This window comes from Lissotriton vulgaris, chromosome 1_1, assembly GCF_964263255.1.
Source record: "Lissotriton vulgaris chromosome 1_1, aLisVul1.2, whole genome shotgun sequence".
In the NCBI taxonomy this organism is placed as follows: Eukaryota; Metazoa; Chordata; class Amphibia; order Caudata; family Salamandridae; genus Lissotriton; species Lissotriton vulgaris.
In genome coordinates, this window is record NC_141685.1 from 1,050,504,030 (window position 1) to 1,050,520,741 (window position 16,712).

Here is a 16,712-nt window from a genome sequence, read left to right on the forward strand (position 1 = left end):
TTCCTTCTTGGTAAGTGTTTTTCAGTTCCACAAAATGAATGGTGTGATTAATGTTTGTGAGTTTGAATCCTGATCTAGGAACAGGTTATAATACTCCCCAGTGGGAAAACTCTTTTGTTTTACTTTACAGTACATTGGCGCTCCATTTCCCTCTGGGTTATTAAGAGCCCCTCTCTTCTTCTTTACACCAAATTGTGATGGCGGCCAGCCCCGATGGGTTGTAGGCCTGCAGCTGTGTAAATTCAAAGGTGCAATAAAGGTTTTTGAAAAAAAGAAAAAAAAGAAAAGAACATAGCTAAGTTCAGAAAGGCCTTGAAGACCTGGCTTTTTGTGATGCCCTAACCTATCTCTTCTTTCCTTTGTCCTAGAGCGCCAAGACGCCTCGGCATAAGAGTGCTCTAAAAATAATTCAGTCAGTCAGTCAGTTTAAAGGACAACTGCTTCTTTACTGGCAGCCAATGAAGAGATCTCAATCCTTCCCTGGCAGAGGAGTGTTTTAATACTCCCAGGACCAGGCCTGTGGCTCCATTTTGAATGATTTGGAGCTTATTTAATGAGCATTGGTTGGCATTTAGGTACAGGGCATTACAGTAGTCTAGGCAGGAGGTGATAAGTGCAATGACCACTGACAACCTGAGCTCTTTTAGAAAAAAGGCAGTATTTCTTCAAGAACCCAATCATCCAGAAGCAAAAGATCACTGTTCTATTAACTTGGGTGTCGTAAGTCAAGGTGTTATCAAAAATCACACCCAGGTTTTTGGCTTCCCACCGCTGGAGCAGGTACGGTTCCACATTTTCTGGCCACTAACTATTGGCGATCCACTGGAAAAAGTCTACTAATTTTGCTTTTTTAATCACACTTTTGTATTTGAGAGTGAGCTCTCAAGGGAAGGAGAAATAACCCTAGCCCAAAGATCATCAGAAGAGTATCACCAATACCCTGAGCACACATCAAATGATATGTAAACAGTTCAGTGCACATTAGTTTCTTCTGTGTTCTTTATTTCCTAACTTCTCCCTCCCAGTGAGAAGTTAAGAAATAAAGAACCCAGAAGAAGCTCATGTGTAGTGAACTTTTTACATAAATCTTGATATCATTTGATGTGTGCTCAGGGTATTGGTGATACAACTCATGTATTTACTTTGCATTCAAAAAAATAAAGTTGTAGGACCCATTATGATCAGTAAAACCCGACATACGTTAATCATGTATAACAAATCAAAACTATGGTCCAAGATTCAAGAATTAATGCATGTATTGTCCACTCTCTTGATAACTGAAAACAGTCCTTAATCCATATCCATCAGTTCAGGGATCTGGCCGGTAACAAACAAGACTGCATACCCTCACGCCCAATTGTTTGGCTGAGCTGTATTTACTTATCATTGATCATTTGTGCAATTACTCACAAGATAAGACCTGTATAGATGCATTCACCTTGCCTATTCTAATCCATTTGTTTAAGTTGGTATACAATTACAACAGTTATGCACTGATGTGGGTCATCGTGAAACCCCATTAATATCTGTGGTCCTGATGAAGGTCTCGCATGCTCAAGACTTAGGAGACTGCAATATAGACGCTATTTCACCTCTCGTTTGTTACTGGTGGATATGGCCTAAGTAGGAACTGTTTTAAATTTTCAAGAGAGTGGACATTACATGCTTTAATCTTTGGATTTTGGACAGTAGTTTTGATTTGTGATACAAGATGTCGGGTTTTACTGATGTCAGGGTACCCTACAACTTTATTTCTTTGAATGCAAACTAAAAATATGAGCAGCTTGTATTCTATTATGGACGCCTGTTTTTCTCCTTCTTTCTCTCAGTTTCCTTGATTTAATGAATAACATGTGCCATACTTCGGATCCATTATTTTTGTAAATTAGTAAATTCAGACCAAAATATCCCCATAAGTGAATCCCCTTGGTATTGTAACACTTTTCCATATATATTATTAATACCAGAGCTTCAAAGGGGTTATTGGGTTATTCAGCTCACTTTTTGCTAATCAAATAAAGTCGTGTCGTCCTGGGTGCAGTCTTACACCTAACTAGCACCTTAAGTGTACAGAAAAACTTAGTAAAACATATCTAAACGCCAGTTCTTGGTTATTCCATGGGGGTCGTTTTGAAGCAGAATCTAGGTGTAGAAGGTCTGTGGACTTTGTTCACTACTCTCAGAGCATTGCTCACTATTTCTAAAAATAAAACTTTTCCTTATTGATTGTTTGTGGTATCTGAGGCTTGCGTCCAGTTGGGGCGCCCCTCCCATTTCTTACACTGTGGGCTTTCTGGCCAGAAGTTCCTCGTTGAGACACTTCTGCCGGCTGAACTGGGCGCACCAGGCATGTCAGACCGAACCACCAAGAAGATGAGAGGGGCTTCCACAGTAGGTGGAGGGGACGGGAGAGCACAGTGGACCTGTCCACGGGTGTCAGATAGGCCTAGAGTCCAGTCATATGGGGTGAGGGTGGGAGGGCCAGAGGAACATCCCTGGCTGGCAGAGAGGGAGCAGGAGGAGGCACAGGGGGCTGTCTGCTGAGGTCAGATCAGACATCAAACTCAAGGAGCTGAGGGGCTTCTGGAGCAGGTGGTGACAGCGGAGGGGGCACCTCGGGGAGCAGGGCGCGAGCAGGCTGTCTGCTGATGTGAGGTCAGAAGAGACAGGGGGTGAGCCGCGGGGTCTGGGTGGGCATTGCGAGCGGGCGTTAAGGGCGGGAGAACCTCTCCGGGTCTAGAGAGAAGAAAGGATGAGGCTACTCGTGGGAGGCCCTTGGAACATTGATGTGAGACGATGCTAGGAGCAGGAAGGGGGTACCAGAGCATAACACTGTCGTAGGCGTAGGAAGGGGCTCCTGGAATAGAGAGATAACCCTACTGAAGCAGCGGCACAAGGCGATAACAGCAGCCTATGACGCACAAATGGGCCCTCAGGAGTCCCCAGTAGCCCTTAGAATACAGAGCTGTGGATATCCATGGAGCCGGCCATTACCTCAGAGCAGAGACATACAACTGTCTATGGAGCAGGAAGGGTACACAGGACACCGAGGCAAGGGTCCCCCCGGAGAAGGAAGGGACCCTCAGAACTGAGAGTTAACCCTACTGAAGGAGTAGGAATGGGCCCAGAGGATAGGAAATAACACTACCCCGGAAGCAGGAAAGCCCTCCAAAACAGAGGGATTATATCATCTATGGAGCAGGAAGCCCCCCCCCCGCCCGGAACAGAGGGATTATGTTATTTATGGAGCAGGAAGGGGCCCTCAAAACAGAGGGATTATATTATCTATGGAGCAGGAAGCCCCCCCCCCGGAACAGAGGGATTAAATTATCTATGGAGGAGGAAGGTCCCCCGGAACAGAGGGATTATATTATCTATGGAGCAGGAAGGGGCCCTCAGAACAGAGGGATTATATTATCTATGGAGCAGGAAGGGGCCCTCCGAACAGAGGGATTATATCATCTATGGAGCAGGAAGGGGCCCTCAGAACAGAAGGATTGTATCATCTATGGAGCAGGAAGGGGCCCTCAGAACAGAGGGATTATATTATCTATGGAGCAGGAAGGGGCCCTCAGAACAGAGGGATTATATCATCTATGGAGCAGGAAGGGGCCCTCAGAACAGAAGGATTATATCATCTATGGAGCAGGAAGGGGCCCTCAGAACAGAAGGATTGTATCATCTATGGAGCAGGAAGGGGCTCTCAGAACAGAATGATTGTATCATCTATGGAGCAGGAAGGGGCCCTCCGAACAGAGGGATTATATCATCTATGGAGCAGGAAGGGGCCCTCAGAACAGAGGGATTGTATTATATATGGAGCAGGAAGGGGCCCTCAGAACAGAGGGATTATATTATCTATGGAGCAGGAAGGGGCCCTCAGAACAGAGGGATTGTATCATCTATGGAGCAGGAAGGGGCCCTCAGAACAGAGGGATTATATTATCTATGGAGCAGGAAGGGGCCCTCCGAACAGAGGGATTATATCATCTATGGAGCAGGAAGGGGCCCTCCGAACAGAGGGATTATATCATCTATGGAGCAGGAAGGGGGCCTCAGAACAGAGGGATTGTATTATATATGGAGCAGGAAGGGGCCCTCAGAACAGAGGGATTATATTATCTATGGAGCAGGAAGGGGGCCTCAGAACAGAGGGATTGTATTATATATGGAGCAGGAAGGGGCCCTCAGAACAGAAGGATTATATCATCTATGGAGCAGGAAGGGGCCCTCAGAACAGAAGGATTGTATCATCTATGGAGCAGGAAGGGGCTCTCAGAACAGAATGATTGTATCATCTATGGAGCAGGAAGGGGCCCTCCGAACAGAGGGATTATATCATCTATGGAGCAGGAAGGGGCCCTCAGAACAGAGGGATTGTATTATATATGGAGCAGGAAGGGGCCCTCAGAACAGAGGGATTATATTATCTATGGAGCAGGAAGGGGCCCTCAGAACAGAGGGATTGTATTATCTATGGAGCAGGAAGGGGCCCTCAGAACAGAGGGATTATATTATCTATGGAGCAGGAAGGGGCCCTCCGAACAGAGGGATTATATCATCTATGGAGCAGGAAGGGGGCCTCAGAACAGAGGGATTGTATTATATATGGAGCAGGAAGGGGCCCTCAGAACAGAGGGATTATATTATCTATGGAGCAGGAAGGGGGCCTCAGAACAGAGGGATTGTATTATATATGGAGCAGGAAGGGGCCCTCAGAACAGAAGGATTATATCATCTATGGAGCAGGAAGGGGCCCTCAGAACAGAGGGATTATATCATCTATGGAGCAGGAAGGGGCCCTCAGAACAGAGGGATTGTATTATATATGGAGCAGGAAGGGGCCCTCAGAACAGAAGGATTATATCATCTATGGAGCAGGAAGGGGCCCTCAGAACAGAAGGATTGTATCATCTATGGAGCAGGAAGGGGCCCTCAGAACAGAGGGATTGTATTATCTATGGAGCAGGAAGGGGCCCTCAGAACAGAGGGATTGTATTATATATGGAGCAGGAAGGGGCCCTCAGAACAGAAGGATTATATCATCTATGGAGCAGGAAGGGGCCCTCAGAACAGAAGGATTGTATCATCTATGGAGCAGGAAGGGGCCCTCAGAACAGAGGGATTATATCATCTATGGAGGAGGAAGGCCCCCGGAACAGAGGGATTATATTATCTATGGAGGAGGAAGGGGTCCTCAGAACAGAAGAATTATATTATCTATGGAGCAGGAAGGGGACCTCAGAACGGAAAGATAATAGTACCCCGGAAGCAGAAAGGCCCCCCTCAAAACATGGCGCTAAGTCTGCTAAAGTGGAAGGAAGAGGTTTGCGGGCTTCCATGTCTCCAGGAAAACACCGTACCTGTACCAATGACGCCGCAGTGCGGGAGGGAGGGTTGGCCACACAGTCCAAGAGCACTTACCGTCAGCGTTGGGATCACCGTCACCAGGGAGTAGACCAGCACCGGCGGGGCCCTACTCAGGTCCTCGGGCCCGGGGAATGGCTTGGCGTAGGCACTGTCGTAGCAGAAGAAACCCTGGACGTGCACGGGAAAGGTGTCCGCGTATTCGAAGTGGTACGCCAGCACCACCGTCCCCGCCATGATCACCACCTGGAAGTAGAACATGGCCATCTTGAGTAAAGGTCAACAGGCTCGAGAGGACCCGAGAGGGGCGCGCAAAGCGGGCAGAGGCGACAGTGGGCAGCAGCTCCGGCCGCCAAGAGAGGGCACGCCAGACTGAAATGGATAGGGTCGAAGTGGGCGTCCCTGGAGCGACCAAAACCCCTTCATTGCACCCTGGCAAGCCTGTGCCCCTCCTCGCTCCTGCCTTTTCTTGTTTCCCCGCATGGCTTTCTTTTTACGCTTTGTTGCCTCCTGTAGCAGCGAATCACGTCAGGCGAAGCCAGTGAGTTAAAGGGAGCAAGGGCTCGCGCGCTCTGCTCCCCACCCTCTCCACCCAGCTTGTTGTGGCTCCTCGTGCCCCTTAATTGATCTTTCCTTCCCACTTGTTTTTAAAATCAGCCTCTTATTGGGTGTACTCCAGACTTCTATCTCAGCTTTCTATTTGATGAATGTCCCATAGCAAAGGTTTTTTTTTGCTTTTCTATTTTTGCTTATTTTTATACACAAATAAATACAGATGGAAAACAATCTGCTTCCCTGTCTGTATTCATTTTTAAATCTGGAGCAAAGCAGAAAGCAGCTTCTCTTTTGAGTGACTCTCAGCGCTGTCTGCCATGACTGCCAGGCCAATTACTGTGCACTTTGACCATAAGAGAGATTGAAATAAAAACGGACTACACCGGTGTGTGCTACCATTGTTTACACTACAATTCTAATATTTTAGGTGGGCATTGTTGTTCTATGTATTGTAGCTCATGGCACTAAAATCCTTAAGACATCCAAGTGCAAATGTTCATTTTATCCATTAAACAATTGTGGAAATATACTAGTTACAACTTCATTTTTTTCAAAGCACACAAAATACATAAGGTAAATAAATACAAGTAGGATGACCCAAAACATATTTACGACCAACTACAGGTAGAAATGTTAAAACAATCAATACCATAAAAACTGGAGCCCTAATTTAAGGTTAGCCTTAAGGTCCGCAGTTCCACCTACATGCCAAGTTAGGTATAATTCCGCTCAGCAGTTTTTGCGGTAGCCGACAGTAAAAATGACTATGTGGTTTACAATGGAAAATGTTGCATTTAGATCACCCCAAATAATGTACCCCATTTGCATGACATTTGTAATGAAGAAACACAGCAGGAGCGTCAAAGCATCTGCCAAATTTGTTCTGGTTTGTCAATGGGTACCAAAGTAGTCAGCAAATCTATAATAAGCAGGATACAATAATGGGTAACTGTTTATTACGATCCAATGTTGGCCAAAGGATTTTGGTGACATCATAAATCACAAGACCGAAGGCTGAATGGCTTGTAAATGTCGCCTGAATGCTGAGAAAGGACCATATTATACAGGTGACCGGGTATGTATTTTTTTTATTTTAAATGTTTGTTTTGGGGTAGCGTGCTTGAAAAAGCTTTTTTTCTGCAAAGTGCAGGTATCAGTGAGGAGCGATTGGAATTAGAATGTTTATTTTTGTACATTTTCTGGAATTAAGTGATTTTGCAGCCACGTTGTTTTCTGTATATTTATGGATTTTGCCACATAATCCATCATCTGCTGCGTAATCTTCAGATTTTAACAACAACAAAAATTCTATATCAAACGGATCAAAAGCTACTAAAAACTTGTTGTTGCACAGTCCAAGACCCTCTACATAATGTTGACTCGTCACCTTTCATTTGCTTATTGGTGTATTTGGGTATTAATAATCCACATTTGTACAGCACACAATCAACCATAAGGGTCTCTAGGCACTGTGGGCCGTCGGTAAGCTTAAACAAGCTATTGCCCAGAGTCACATGGTGCTGGGCTAATCTGCCGCCGGTGCCGGGGATCGAACCGTGATCCCCAGATTCCGGAGTCAGTCTCCCTAGCCGCGGCGTGACACCACTTCCTATTAATCTGTCACTAATAAGACAAAACCTTTGTCCAGTCACTGGCAACATGTAAGAATGACAAACATGAAGTAAAAATGTGCTGCATTATGCCACATAGTTTGCCATTTCTTGCTGCATAATTCAAATAACCTGCCATATAATTTGGGCAGCTTTTGCTTCATAATACTGGTAACCCAGGCAATGGTAATGCTGTGCTGTGAAGTTTTGGGGCTGTCACTTAGATAATGAAATCCAAATTTCATAGTTCCCTGAGAAATATTAACATATTTCACACTGTCCTGTGAAATATTTTTATTTATACCACTGCATTTTGTGCAATAAAAGCAAAATTGTATTGTTATATGTCTCTGTGTGTATGTGTGTCTCCGTGCCCACGCTTGCCGGTGTGTAAGGATACACGCACTCACATCTGTAGCTCTTCGCAGTTTATTCCTTTTTTTTCTATTACTCTTTTGTTTGCTTCAATCTGTCATTTGTTTTGCTCCCCATCTACTATCATTTCTAAATGTTCTTACCCTCCCCCCAAATATAACGAATCTTTCTCTGCTCCTCTGAACTTTACACTCTTTATATCTTTTTTCTGCTATATAATTTCTCATGCACCAGGAAACTCGTTTGAACGCGGAGACATGGACAGTGGCGCTACGGAGACCCTGCCTGCCAATACTCTTAAATAAGAAAACCCACTTTGACTTGGCTTCAAGCCCATGCTGCTGGAAATACTAATGTGGCATCCATGTGTTGAGGTGCGGACTGCTAAGGCTTAGGCATGTGACTTATCCTAGCGTTTAGAAAGGGGAGTATTGTAGAGGGTACAGGTAAATAAGAGCGACATAGACTGCAAGGGGGGCCCTGATGGAGAACATAGTGATACATGTTGTAGAAAAATGACAGAAGTATTCAAAACACAAGAGGAGGAATTTGGGGCACGGTTTGAGATTAGTACTTTACCTCCACAAACACAAAACAGGGTATAATGGATAAACTGTGCTTCACGTCCGGCTTCTGTCCAGCCATGGTGGTGGGTGTTGTCCGTGCTGTCTGGCCAAAAGTCCTAAATTCAGGATCCTGCCTCGGCAGGCTCCGCAGTGTCCATGGATCCTACAAATGAGAGACACTGTCTTTATTGCATGCTACCACCATCCACTACCCCACAGAAGAACACTTACAGATTGGAGTATGAGTCGTACCAGAAACACAGACTTGCAAAAGGTGGATTCAGACTAAGGGTCTGGTCTCGAGTTTGAAGTGCAGTCACAAACCTGATGGATAACATGTCTGTCATATTACAAGTGCATTATGGAACATTCAGAGTTTGGCAGACTGGATTTCTGTTACAAACCTGACAAAAATAATGTACACCTTATAATAAGTGCATTATAATGCACAATGTTAGTGCAGTCATTTAGCATTGCTATGCTGGGGCTGGCCGGAGAGGTCATTGGTGGATGAACTGTCTGCATGCACACGTGGAACAACGGTTTGTCATTTCATAATTTTCAAGGGCTTGGATAGAGAAAAACACAATTCATATTGGATGTGTTTAACAAGACACAGAAACTATTTTGTTTGGGTCTGTTGAGACGGTATTATTAAATTAGTGCAGTAGTATTCCTAATATGCTCGAGGGTCCACACTCAAGGGATTGCTTCATAATGGCTCAGAAAGAAACAGAGACGGGCCACATGGCATTACCACAATGCCGATTTAGCTAGGGTGATGTGTAGGCACGATAGTATCAGACGTGGCCTGCATGCGGATTGAGTGGGGAGGGGGGTTGGATGGGATGGGGGGACGGACAGACATAACATACATTTTAAAATGCATTTACCTGCCTCGCTGAAACGCGTCCCTCTCTTCTGCTGGCACAGGCTCCGAGAGTGCACTGTGCCCAATCCTGGCGCTGCTTCCATGCTGCTGAAAGCAGCATCAGGATTGGCCTGAGTGCCGATGATTTGCGCTCCCAATTAGACTGGGAGCCTGTGCCTGCTCTCCCCAACCCGGCAACGCAGCTCGGGTTGGAGAGAGCTTCAGTGCGCATGACGGTTTAATCGTCCTGAGACGGCCGGCCAGACCGTCATGGCACTGTGCGGGAGACAACAAGGTCAGTGCTGGAGCCACCCACTGAACCCCCCCCCCCCCCCCTCCCTCGCAGAAGGTGAAACCGAAACTGAAGCAGAGCAGGGGGGGGGGCGCCATTTTAAGAAGAAAAAAAACATGAAAACCTGGTGCGAATTCCGGCACTAAATAGGTTAAAAGGGGCACAACGTGGATTGAGCAGTACAATCTGGTGCCCGACTGCGCATAAACACAGTCGGAGCCAGGTACCCCGTAACAGCTGCTGCACATCCAGGACATCAAGACGGAGAATGGCGCCCTGTCGCCCCACAGGCCGCCTCCCCGCCGCTGCACCCCGTGCCTAAGATCAAGAGCCTGGACAGTAGCAGAAGCATGTCAAGCGGCAGCCCCTCGGGTCGCTCCATCAGCCTGGAGGGCCCCGACCAGCAGCAGCAGCACCCGCAGCACCACGGCCAGGGCTTCATCGTGGATAACATCATTGTGAGAAGTTGGCCCGATATGCAGTGTTCACTATTCTAGCGACCACTATGCATCGGTCCAAACGACCCTTAAGTGATTGGTTGTAAGTCAACCTTAGACCAGCTATCCTAGTAGCGTGGATACGAGCAGTCTTCGGACTAAACTCTAGAGGGCGTGTTAAGCCAGCTGTTATACCATCACATACCCCTTGAACACCAAGTGAAAGGACACCACACAAGTGTTATGAAAATAAACAATATATTTATTAGAATCACAACAGCCCTGTACTCTTTATGAGGACAGGGTACTAAGCACAGAACAAAACTCTTAGGAAAATACTTCAAGTGCACAATCAATACAAGTGCCCGAGGGCACGGAAAGTTTAGTGGTCTCGGGCGGACCGGATAAGGCAAGTCGGAAGCGAGGGACTCAGGACCCTTAAGTAAGGAGGCTATGCGGGCACCGAAATGCCGGAGTTACCTAGCCACAAGGGCTGCGGCTGCACAAGTCCTACAGGCGTCGGGGGTCTTCGCTGACGAGCCAGGAGCCGGAAGGAAGGAGTTGCTGGCCGGCGACCAGTGAAGAATAGTTCGTAGAGATCCAAGCCTGGATCAGAGATCGATGATACCTGAAAGCAGAGGTGTCCTTTGTGGAAGATTTGCCTGCTTTGAGACTGCTACTGAACGCTGCAGCTGGGGTAATTTCAACAGCGCTTTTGCCCGCCCGCTCGCCTCCCGCTCTTTGGTCAAGATTTCTGAAGCCTCTAACACCGAGCGGAGCGCGGAGCAGGGCCAACAAAAAACCACAAATCCCAGCAGCGCTAGCGGCATCAGCCGCGTCAGTTTCGCGCCAGGAGGCGCAGAAATACGGCGACTCCCCGGTCGAGGGGGTGTCCTTTGTGGAAGATTTGCCTGCTTTGAGACTGCTACTGAACGCTGCAGCTGGGGTAATTTCAACAGCGCTTTTGCCCGCCCGCTCGCCTCCCGCTCTTTGGTCAAGATTTCTGAAGCCTCTAACACCGAGCGGAGCGCGGAGCAGGGCCAACAAAAAACCACAAATCCCAGCAGCGCTAGCGGCATCAGCCGCGTCAGTTTCGCGCCAGGAGGCGCAGAAATACGGCGACTCCCCGGTCGAGGGGGTGTCCTTTGTGGAAGATTTGCCTGCTTTGAGACTGCTACTGAACGCTGCAGCTGGGGTAATTTCAACAGCGCTTTTGCCCGCCCGCTCGCCTCCCGCTCTTTGGTCAAGATTTCTGAAGCCTCTAACACCGAGCGGAGCGCGGAGCAGGGCCAACAAAAAACCACAAATCCCAGCAGCGCTAGCGGCATCAGCCGCGTCAGTTTCGCGCCAGGAGGCGCAGAAATACGGCGACTCCCCGGTCGAGGGGGTGTCCTTTGTGGAAGATTTGCCTGCTTTGAGACTGCTACTGAACGCTGCAGCTGGGGTAATTTCAACAGCGCTTTTGCCCGCCCGCTCGCCTCCCGCTCTTTGGTCAAGATTTCTGAAGCCTCTAACACCGAGCGGAGCGCGGAGCAGGGCCAACAAAAAACCACAAATCCCAGCAGCGCTAGCGGCATCAGCCGCGTCAGTTTCGCGCCAGGAGGCGCAGAAATACGGCGACTCCCCGGTCGAGGGGGTGTCCTTTGTGGAAGATTTGCCTGCTTTGAGACTGCTACTGAACGCTGCAGCTGGGGTAATTTCAACAGCGCTTTTGCCCGCCCGCTCGCCTCCCGCTCTTTGGTCAAGATTTCTGAAGCCTCTAACACCGAGCGGAGCGCGGAGCAGGGCCAACAAAAAACCACAAATCCCAGCAGCGCTAGCGGCATCAGCCGCGTCAGTTTCGCGCCAGGAGGCGCAGAAATACGGCGACTCCCCCGTCTCGCGGGACGCGAGCGGGACGCCCGGAGCTAAGCCCGGGCAAAGGGCGGGCCCTCTGTGGCCCTCAGTGACCGAGGTAGGCCGGGCTGGGCCTGGACCCTTACATTTTCTCTTATGCACAGTTATTATTTACTTACGTCTGTGCCCATTTGAGTAGGAGGGTAATTCGCCGTAAATACTGTGATAGATATACTGCACCCTGGTCCTACCTGTCCCGCTAGGGACCAACTGCATTCCAGACTTTTATTTATTTTATAGTGCTACATTTTTTCCTTTTTTACCGTGAAAAATGTCTAAAACTTTACGTTCTGGAAGGGTAGTGGGAGAAAAATCCACCCGGAAATTACCTTCCATCCGCACAAGAAATAAATCAATAAATAATCCACCTCTGAAAGGCCAATGTCAGTTATCTGAACTGTGGGATCTAACCGCTAGTAACAAACCTAAATGTGTTACCCTACTCAACTCAGATACCAAAGCCATTGAGGTACCGGAAGTACACTTACCAACCACCTTTGAGCCTCGTTCTCCCCAGGCCCAGCAGGGGGCCTCCCAACTCATGGTAGGAGGGTCTCCCTTACGGGACCCTACAGTCGGGAAGCCGACGATAGTAAGTGAGCCTGTACATATACCATCAATCCCCCAGGCTTCCACGAATGTCAGGCCGGAAGATGATCTGTCCGCTCTATCTATTGACTTGGAACTATGGGGTCGCTACATAAGCCCTGCTAAAGTGGAATCCCTGGAGCAATTTAAAGTTCAGGGTGGAGCCACCCCATCAGGACTAATGTTGTATAGTAGCACTCCGTCACTAAACAGACATGAAATCTCTGACCTGTTAAATTCATCAAAGAGCCCCGATCTTAATCTTCTGGATAATATTTCCATGGTGGAGACACGAGAAAAGCCGATCTCTGAATCCATGATCGCGCTGGAACAACTTCTTGCTTCAATATTGATGCTTTTAGGAAAATTTGTAGGCAGCTCAGACTGTATCCTTGAATCAGTTACCCAAATCTTAAAGTTAATGCTGCAGAAAGTGCCGGATTTGGGTAAGGCCTCCTCCCCTCAACAACCTGAACAACCTGCATCTGAGGGGAAAATCAAATCCACTAGAAGCGAACTAGTTAAGAAAAATGAACCGTCTTCTTTGGTCCCTGATAAGGAGTTGCCTCATACTGCAGCTTCAAACTGCATCAAGAACATAGTCCTCGAGATAGAGGAGGTGGATAAAGTCTTGCCTGGCCCCAAAACGGCCCAGGAGCTATTTCCTATCTTTGTCCCGGATGGTGGAAAAGAACTCTTGGCCGACAAACCCCAACTTAACGAAGAAAAGAAAAAACATGGTAAACAAAAAAGCACCAAAGCCAGCAAGAGGAAACCAATTCGAAAATATAGAAAGAAGAAGCAACGGAGGATCATTTTCCAAAAATACACAGAGATAAGGGAGAATGTAATAAGGAATGGGGAGCCTTTATCTACTTCCTTAAAAACGGATATGGATGAGAACTTAATCACTTCAACCTCAGTGGAGGAGGAAAATGAACAAGGCAGCTTGTCTTCCCTGGAAGACCTTCCACAAACTGGGAGCCCTCGCCTAGGCTCTCCGGTTCGGAGTGCAGCAGGAGGGCCACTTTCTTTTCCATCTGAGACCTTAAATCCGTTGGCTGCTCCCTTTGTGGTAACAATTGACTCCGAAAATGCTTGTCCTCTTGCTCGGCCTGTAAATGTACCTAAGGCCACTGCGGATGTACGTGTGCTAGAATTTGTTCCATTATTTGATACTGACCTCTTATTGAATAGAGCCTGGCTTCTTAAGCGCTTTAGCGAGGTTGAATGTCTCTATCATATTCAGTCTAGAGACATAGAATTGGTGTCTCTGTTAGGGGGTAGCCGGGTTTTGAGTATTCAGGTGAAATTTTATTCCCCGATTATAACTAATCTGATCCTTGAACAGGCGGAAAATTTCCAACGTTTAGGAATTGATATTCTTCCTATCTCCACCCCTGGCAAGCCAAACTCTTTCGATAGGCAGGGGTTGAGAGGCGGTGAGCAAAATTGGATAACCTCTCCTCTGAGGGACCTGAAAATTTGGGTTTCCAGGGGAAAACGTTCTGTATCACACGTGAAGCCACTTCCACTAGTTGAGAACTCCACACTCAATGATGACAATAACCGGTGGAATTGGCTCCATAGTGCTTTATCAACAAAAAATAAGGATAACCCCAAATTGTTTCCCCGCCTTTAACCCAAGCTTAAACATAATTTCCTGGAACGCGGCCGGATTTCATAGTAGCCCGGAGAAACTGGCCTTCTTATCCACTCTGGAAGCCGATATATTGTGTATCCAGGAAACATGGTGCATAGATAGGTTAATGCCTTTAAAAGATTTCTATGTATTGGAAGTACCGGCTGCACCCTCTAAAAAAGGGCATGCCAGGGGGGGGCTTGCCTGTTTACTGTCAACTAAGTTCCAATGGAGATTCTCCCACTATATTGATCCGACTAGTCTCTTTCACACAATCACTTTGGAAAATATGTACCATGATAATACAAAATTTTCCATGGTTATTTTTAATGTGTACATTCCGCCTGAGGATGGTTTTAATGATAAATTGAAGCGGGTCCTCCAATATATGGAAAATATAAAAAATTCTCCTCCTTTTCCTGTAATTTTGTTAATCGGTGATCTGAACTGTAAAGTATCAAATGCTAGTCTAACACTTTTCAGGGATAAAGCTAAGGAGGAAACTTATTGCATCCCCCAGACGCTTTTCCCGGAAAACTTAAGAACAAATAAAAGGGGGAAGATTTTGCTAAAAGAACTAGCAATCGGGGATGGTATTATATTAAATGGAAGATTTCCATCTGACGTCCCCGCAAATTATACCCACAATTCCCCCTTTGGATCATCTATTTTGGACTATGCTATCGCCAGTTACAGCCTGTTCCCCTTGATTCTCGACTTAAAGATTATACCCACGACTCTGAGTGACCATAGTATTTTAGCACTATCAATTTCATTAAATTCTCTGAATACGGCATCCTGGGCTCTAAATGGTAAGGAGGCTACCTTCAACCCAAGGGCTGGAAGATGCTTCTGGAATAATGCTGCCATTAATGGGGTCCAGGAGCTATTGTCCGATATTCTCAGGGAAATAGAACTGTGGTACGGAAATGAAATAGTTTGCTTTGAGGCATTCATGTCAAAGATTCTGTTGAATGTTAAAAAATCCGCCCCGCTTATGAAAAAAGGAGAGGTAGTGCCTCTGCCCCTCCGTAATCTGAATAGGGAGTTAAACAAACTAATCCGTGCACAGTATGTTGATAGGCTACCGGAACGTGGGATAGTCATCGCTAGGCTAAGAAGAAAGAGAAGCAGACTTAAGAAAAAAATTAAAAGGGACATGGAGGATGAGGTATGGATTAAATTAAGGGAATCCGCTGTACATGGCAACATTAAAGATTTCTGGGCAATAATTGGGAAAGGATGTGGTACACGCCACGCCCCTCTCCCGATAGCTATACCAGAAGATCTATGGTTCTCCCATATTAGTGAATTATATGCTGGAAATGGGACCATATCTGCTGATAACTTTTCGTATTCTGCCCCTGATGACTCGGTTTTCTCTCCTTCTGAGAAGGAAATCGAGTTGGCTATAAAAAACATGCGATCCTCTGGGGCCATGGGACCGGACGAGCTTCCGATGACGGTCCTAAAACAAGATCCATTGACCTGGAGTAAAATCCTGTATCCCCTGTTTAAGGCGTGCCATTCTTCCAAATGTGTTCCTGCATCATGGAGAGGAAGCATTCTGGTTCCTATCTTTAAAAAGGGGGCAAGGAATAGTCCCAGTAACTATCGCATGATTGCGCTCCTCGACTCCATCGGAAAGGTCTTTGCGAAATGCCTCCTGAGTTCTCTTTCCGATTGGGTCGAGGAGCGCAATATCCTGCCTTTGGAACAGACTGGCTTCCGAAGGGAACATGGTACGTTGGACAACCTGACTGCCTTGCAGGTTATTACGGATAAATATGTCCAGGTGAGAGGAGGAGTGGTATACGCCGCCTTTATTGATTTCTCCACAGCGTTCGACAAAGTAGATCGGGGAACGCTGTGGAGAAAATTGGCGATGCTGGGCCTCCCTTCACACCTGTTGGAATTGGTGCGGGCTCTGCACACTGAGACCTGGTGCAGGGTCTTAATGGGGGGCGAAAGGGGGCTTTCGGCCAAAATTCCAGCGCAGAATGGCCTTAAACAGGGCTGTCTATTGGCGCCCCTGTTATTCTCCTTATATACAACTGACCTCCCTGCTGCTGTATCCCACAGCGAGGGGATCGCTCCATCGATAGGAGGGGTGCCAATGGCCTGCCTGATGTATGCCGATGATGTGTTATTGCTTGATTTAACACCCGTGGGACTGGCAAATCGGCTTCAGGCTTTGCAGGGCTTCGCCAGGGAGCATTATATGAAGATCAATACCAATAAAAGTAAAGTGATGTGCATTGCTGGTCGAAAGAAATGCCGCTCGACAGACTTCCGTTGGGCCATCGGAGGGCACAGATTGGAGGTTGTTACTAGTTATACCTTTTTAGGGAAAATATTCTCGGCCAATATGAGCGAGAGTCTTCATATAGAGCATTGCTCTCGCAAAGCTCTTGCCCATGGCAACGGGTTAAAGTCCCTATACCTGGCAACGGGGAGAAGACATTTTTCTAGTCTCTTGGAAGTATTTAGAGCTAAAATCCCCGCAACCATTT

General features: G+C 47.1%; 1 protein-coding gene across 3 annotated transcripts in view; it reads right to left on the minus strand.

Annotated features, from left to right (window-relative positions):
* PLPPR2 (phospholipid phosphatase related 2) overlaps positions 1–16,712 on the minus strand; it is a 152,958-nt gene that overhangs the window by 118,614 nt on the left and 17,632 nt on the right. For 2 of the 3 annotated variants that reach the window (XM_086936448.1, XM_086936447.1), the window contains exons 2-3: positions 8,487–8,636; positions 5,425–5,613 (exon numbers count right to left, since the gene is read on the minus strand). In XM_086936448.1, the coding sequence (XP_086792574.1) occupies positions 5,425–5,613; positions 8,487–8,552 (255 nt within the window). In that variant the 5' untranslated portion in view covers positions 8,553–8,636. The remainder of the gene's footprint in view (positions 1–5,424; positions 5,614–8,486; positions 8,637–16,712) is intronic. The other variant, XM_086936449.1, reaches the window with a different exon arrangement.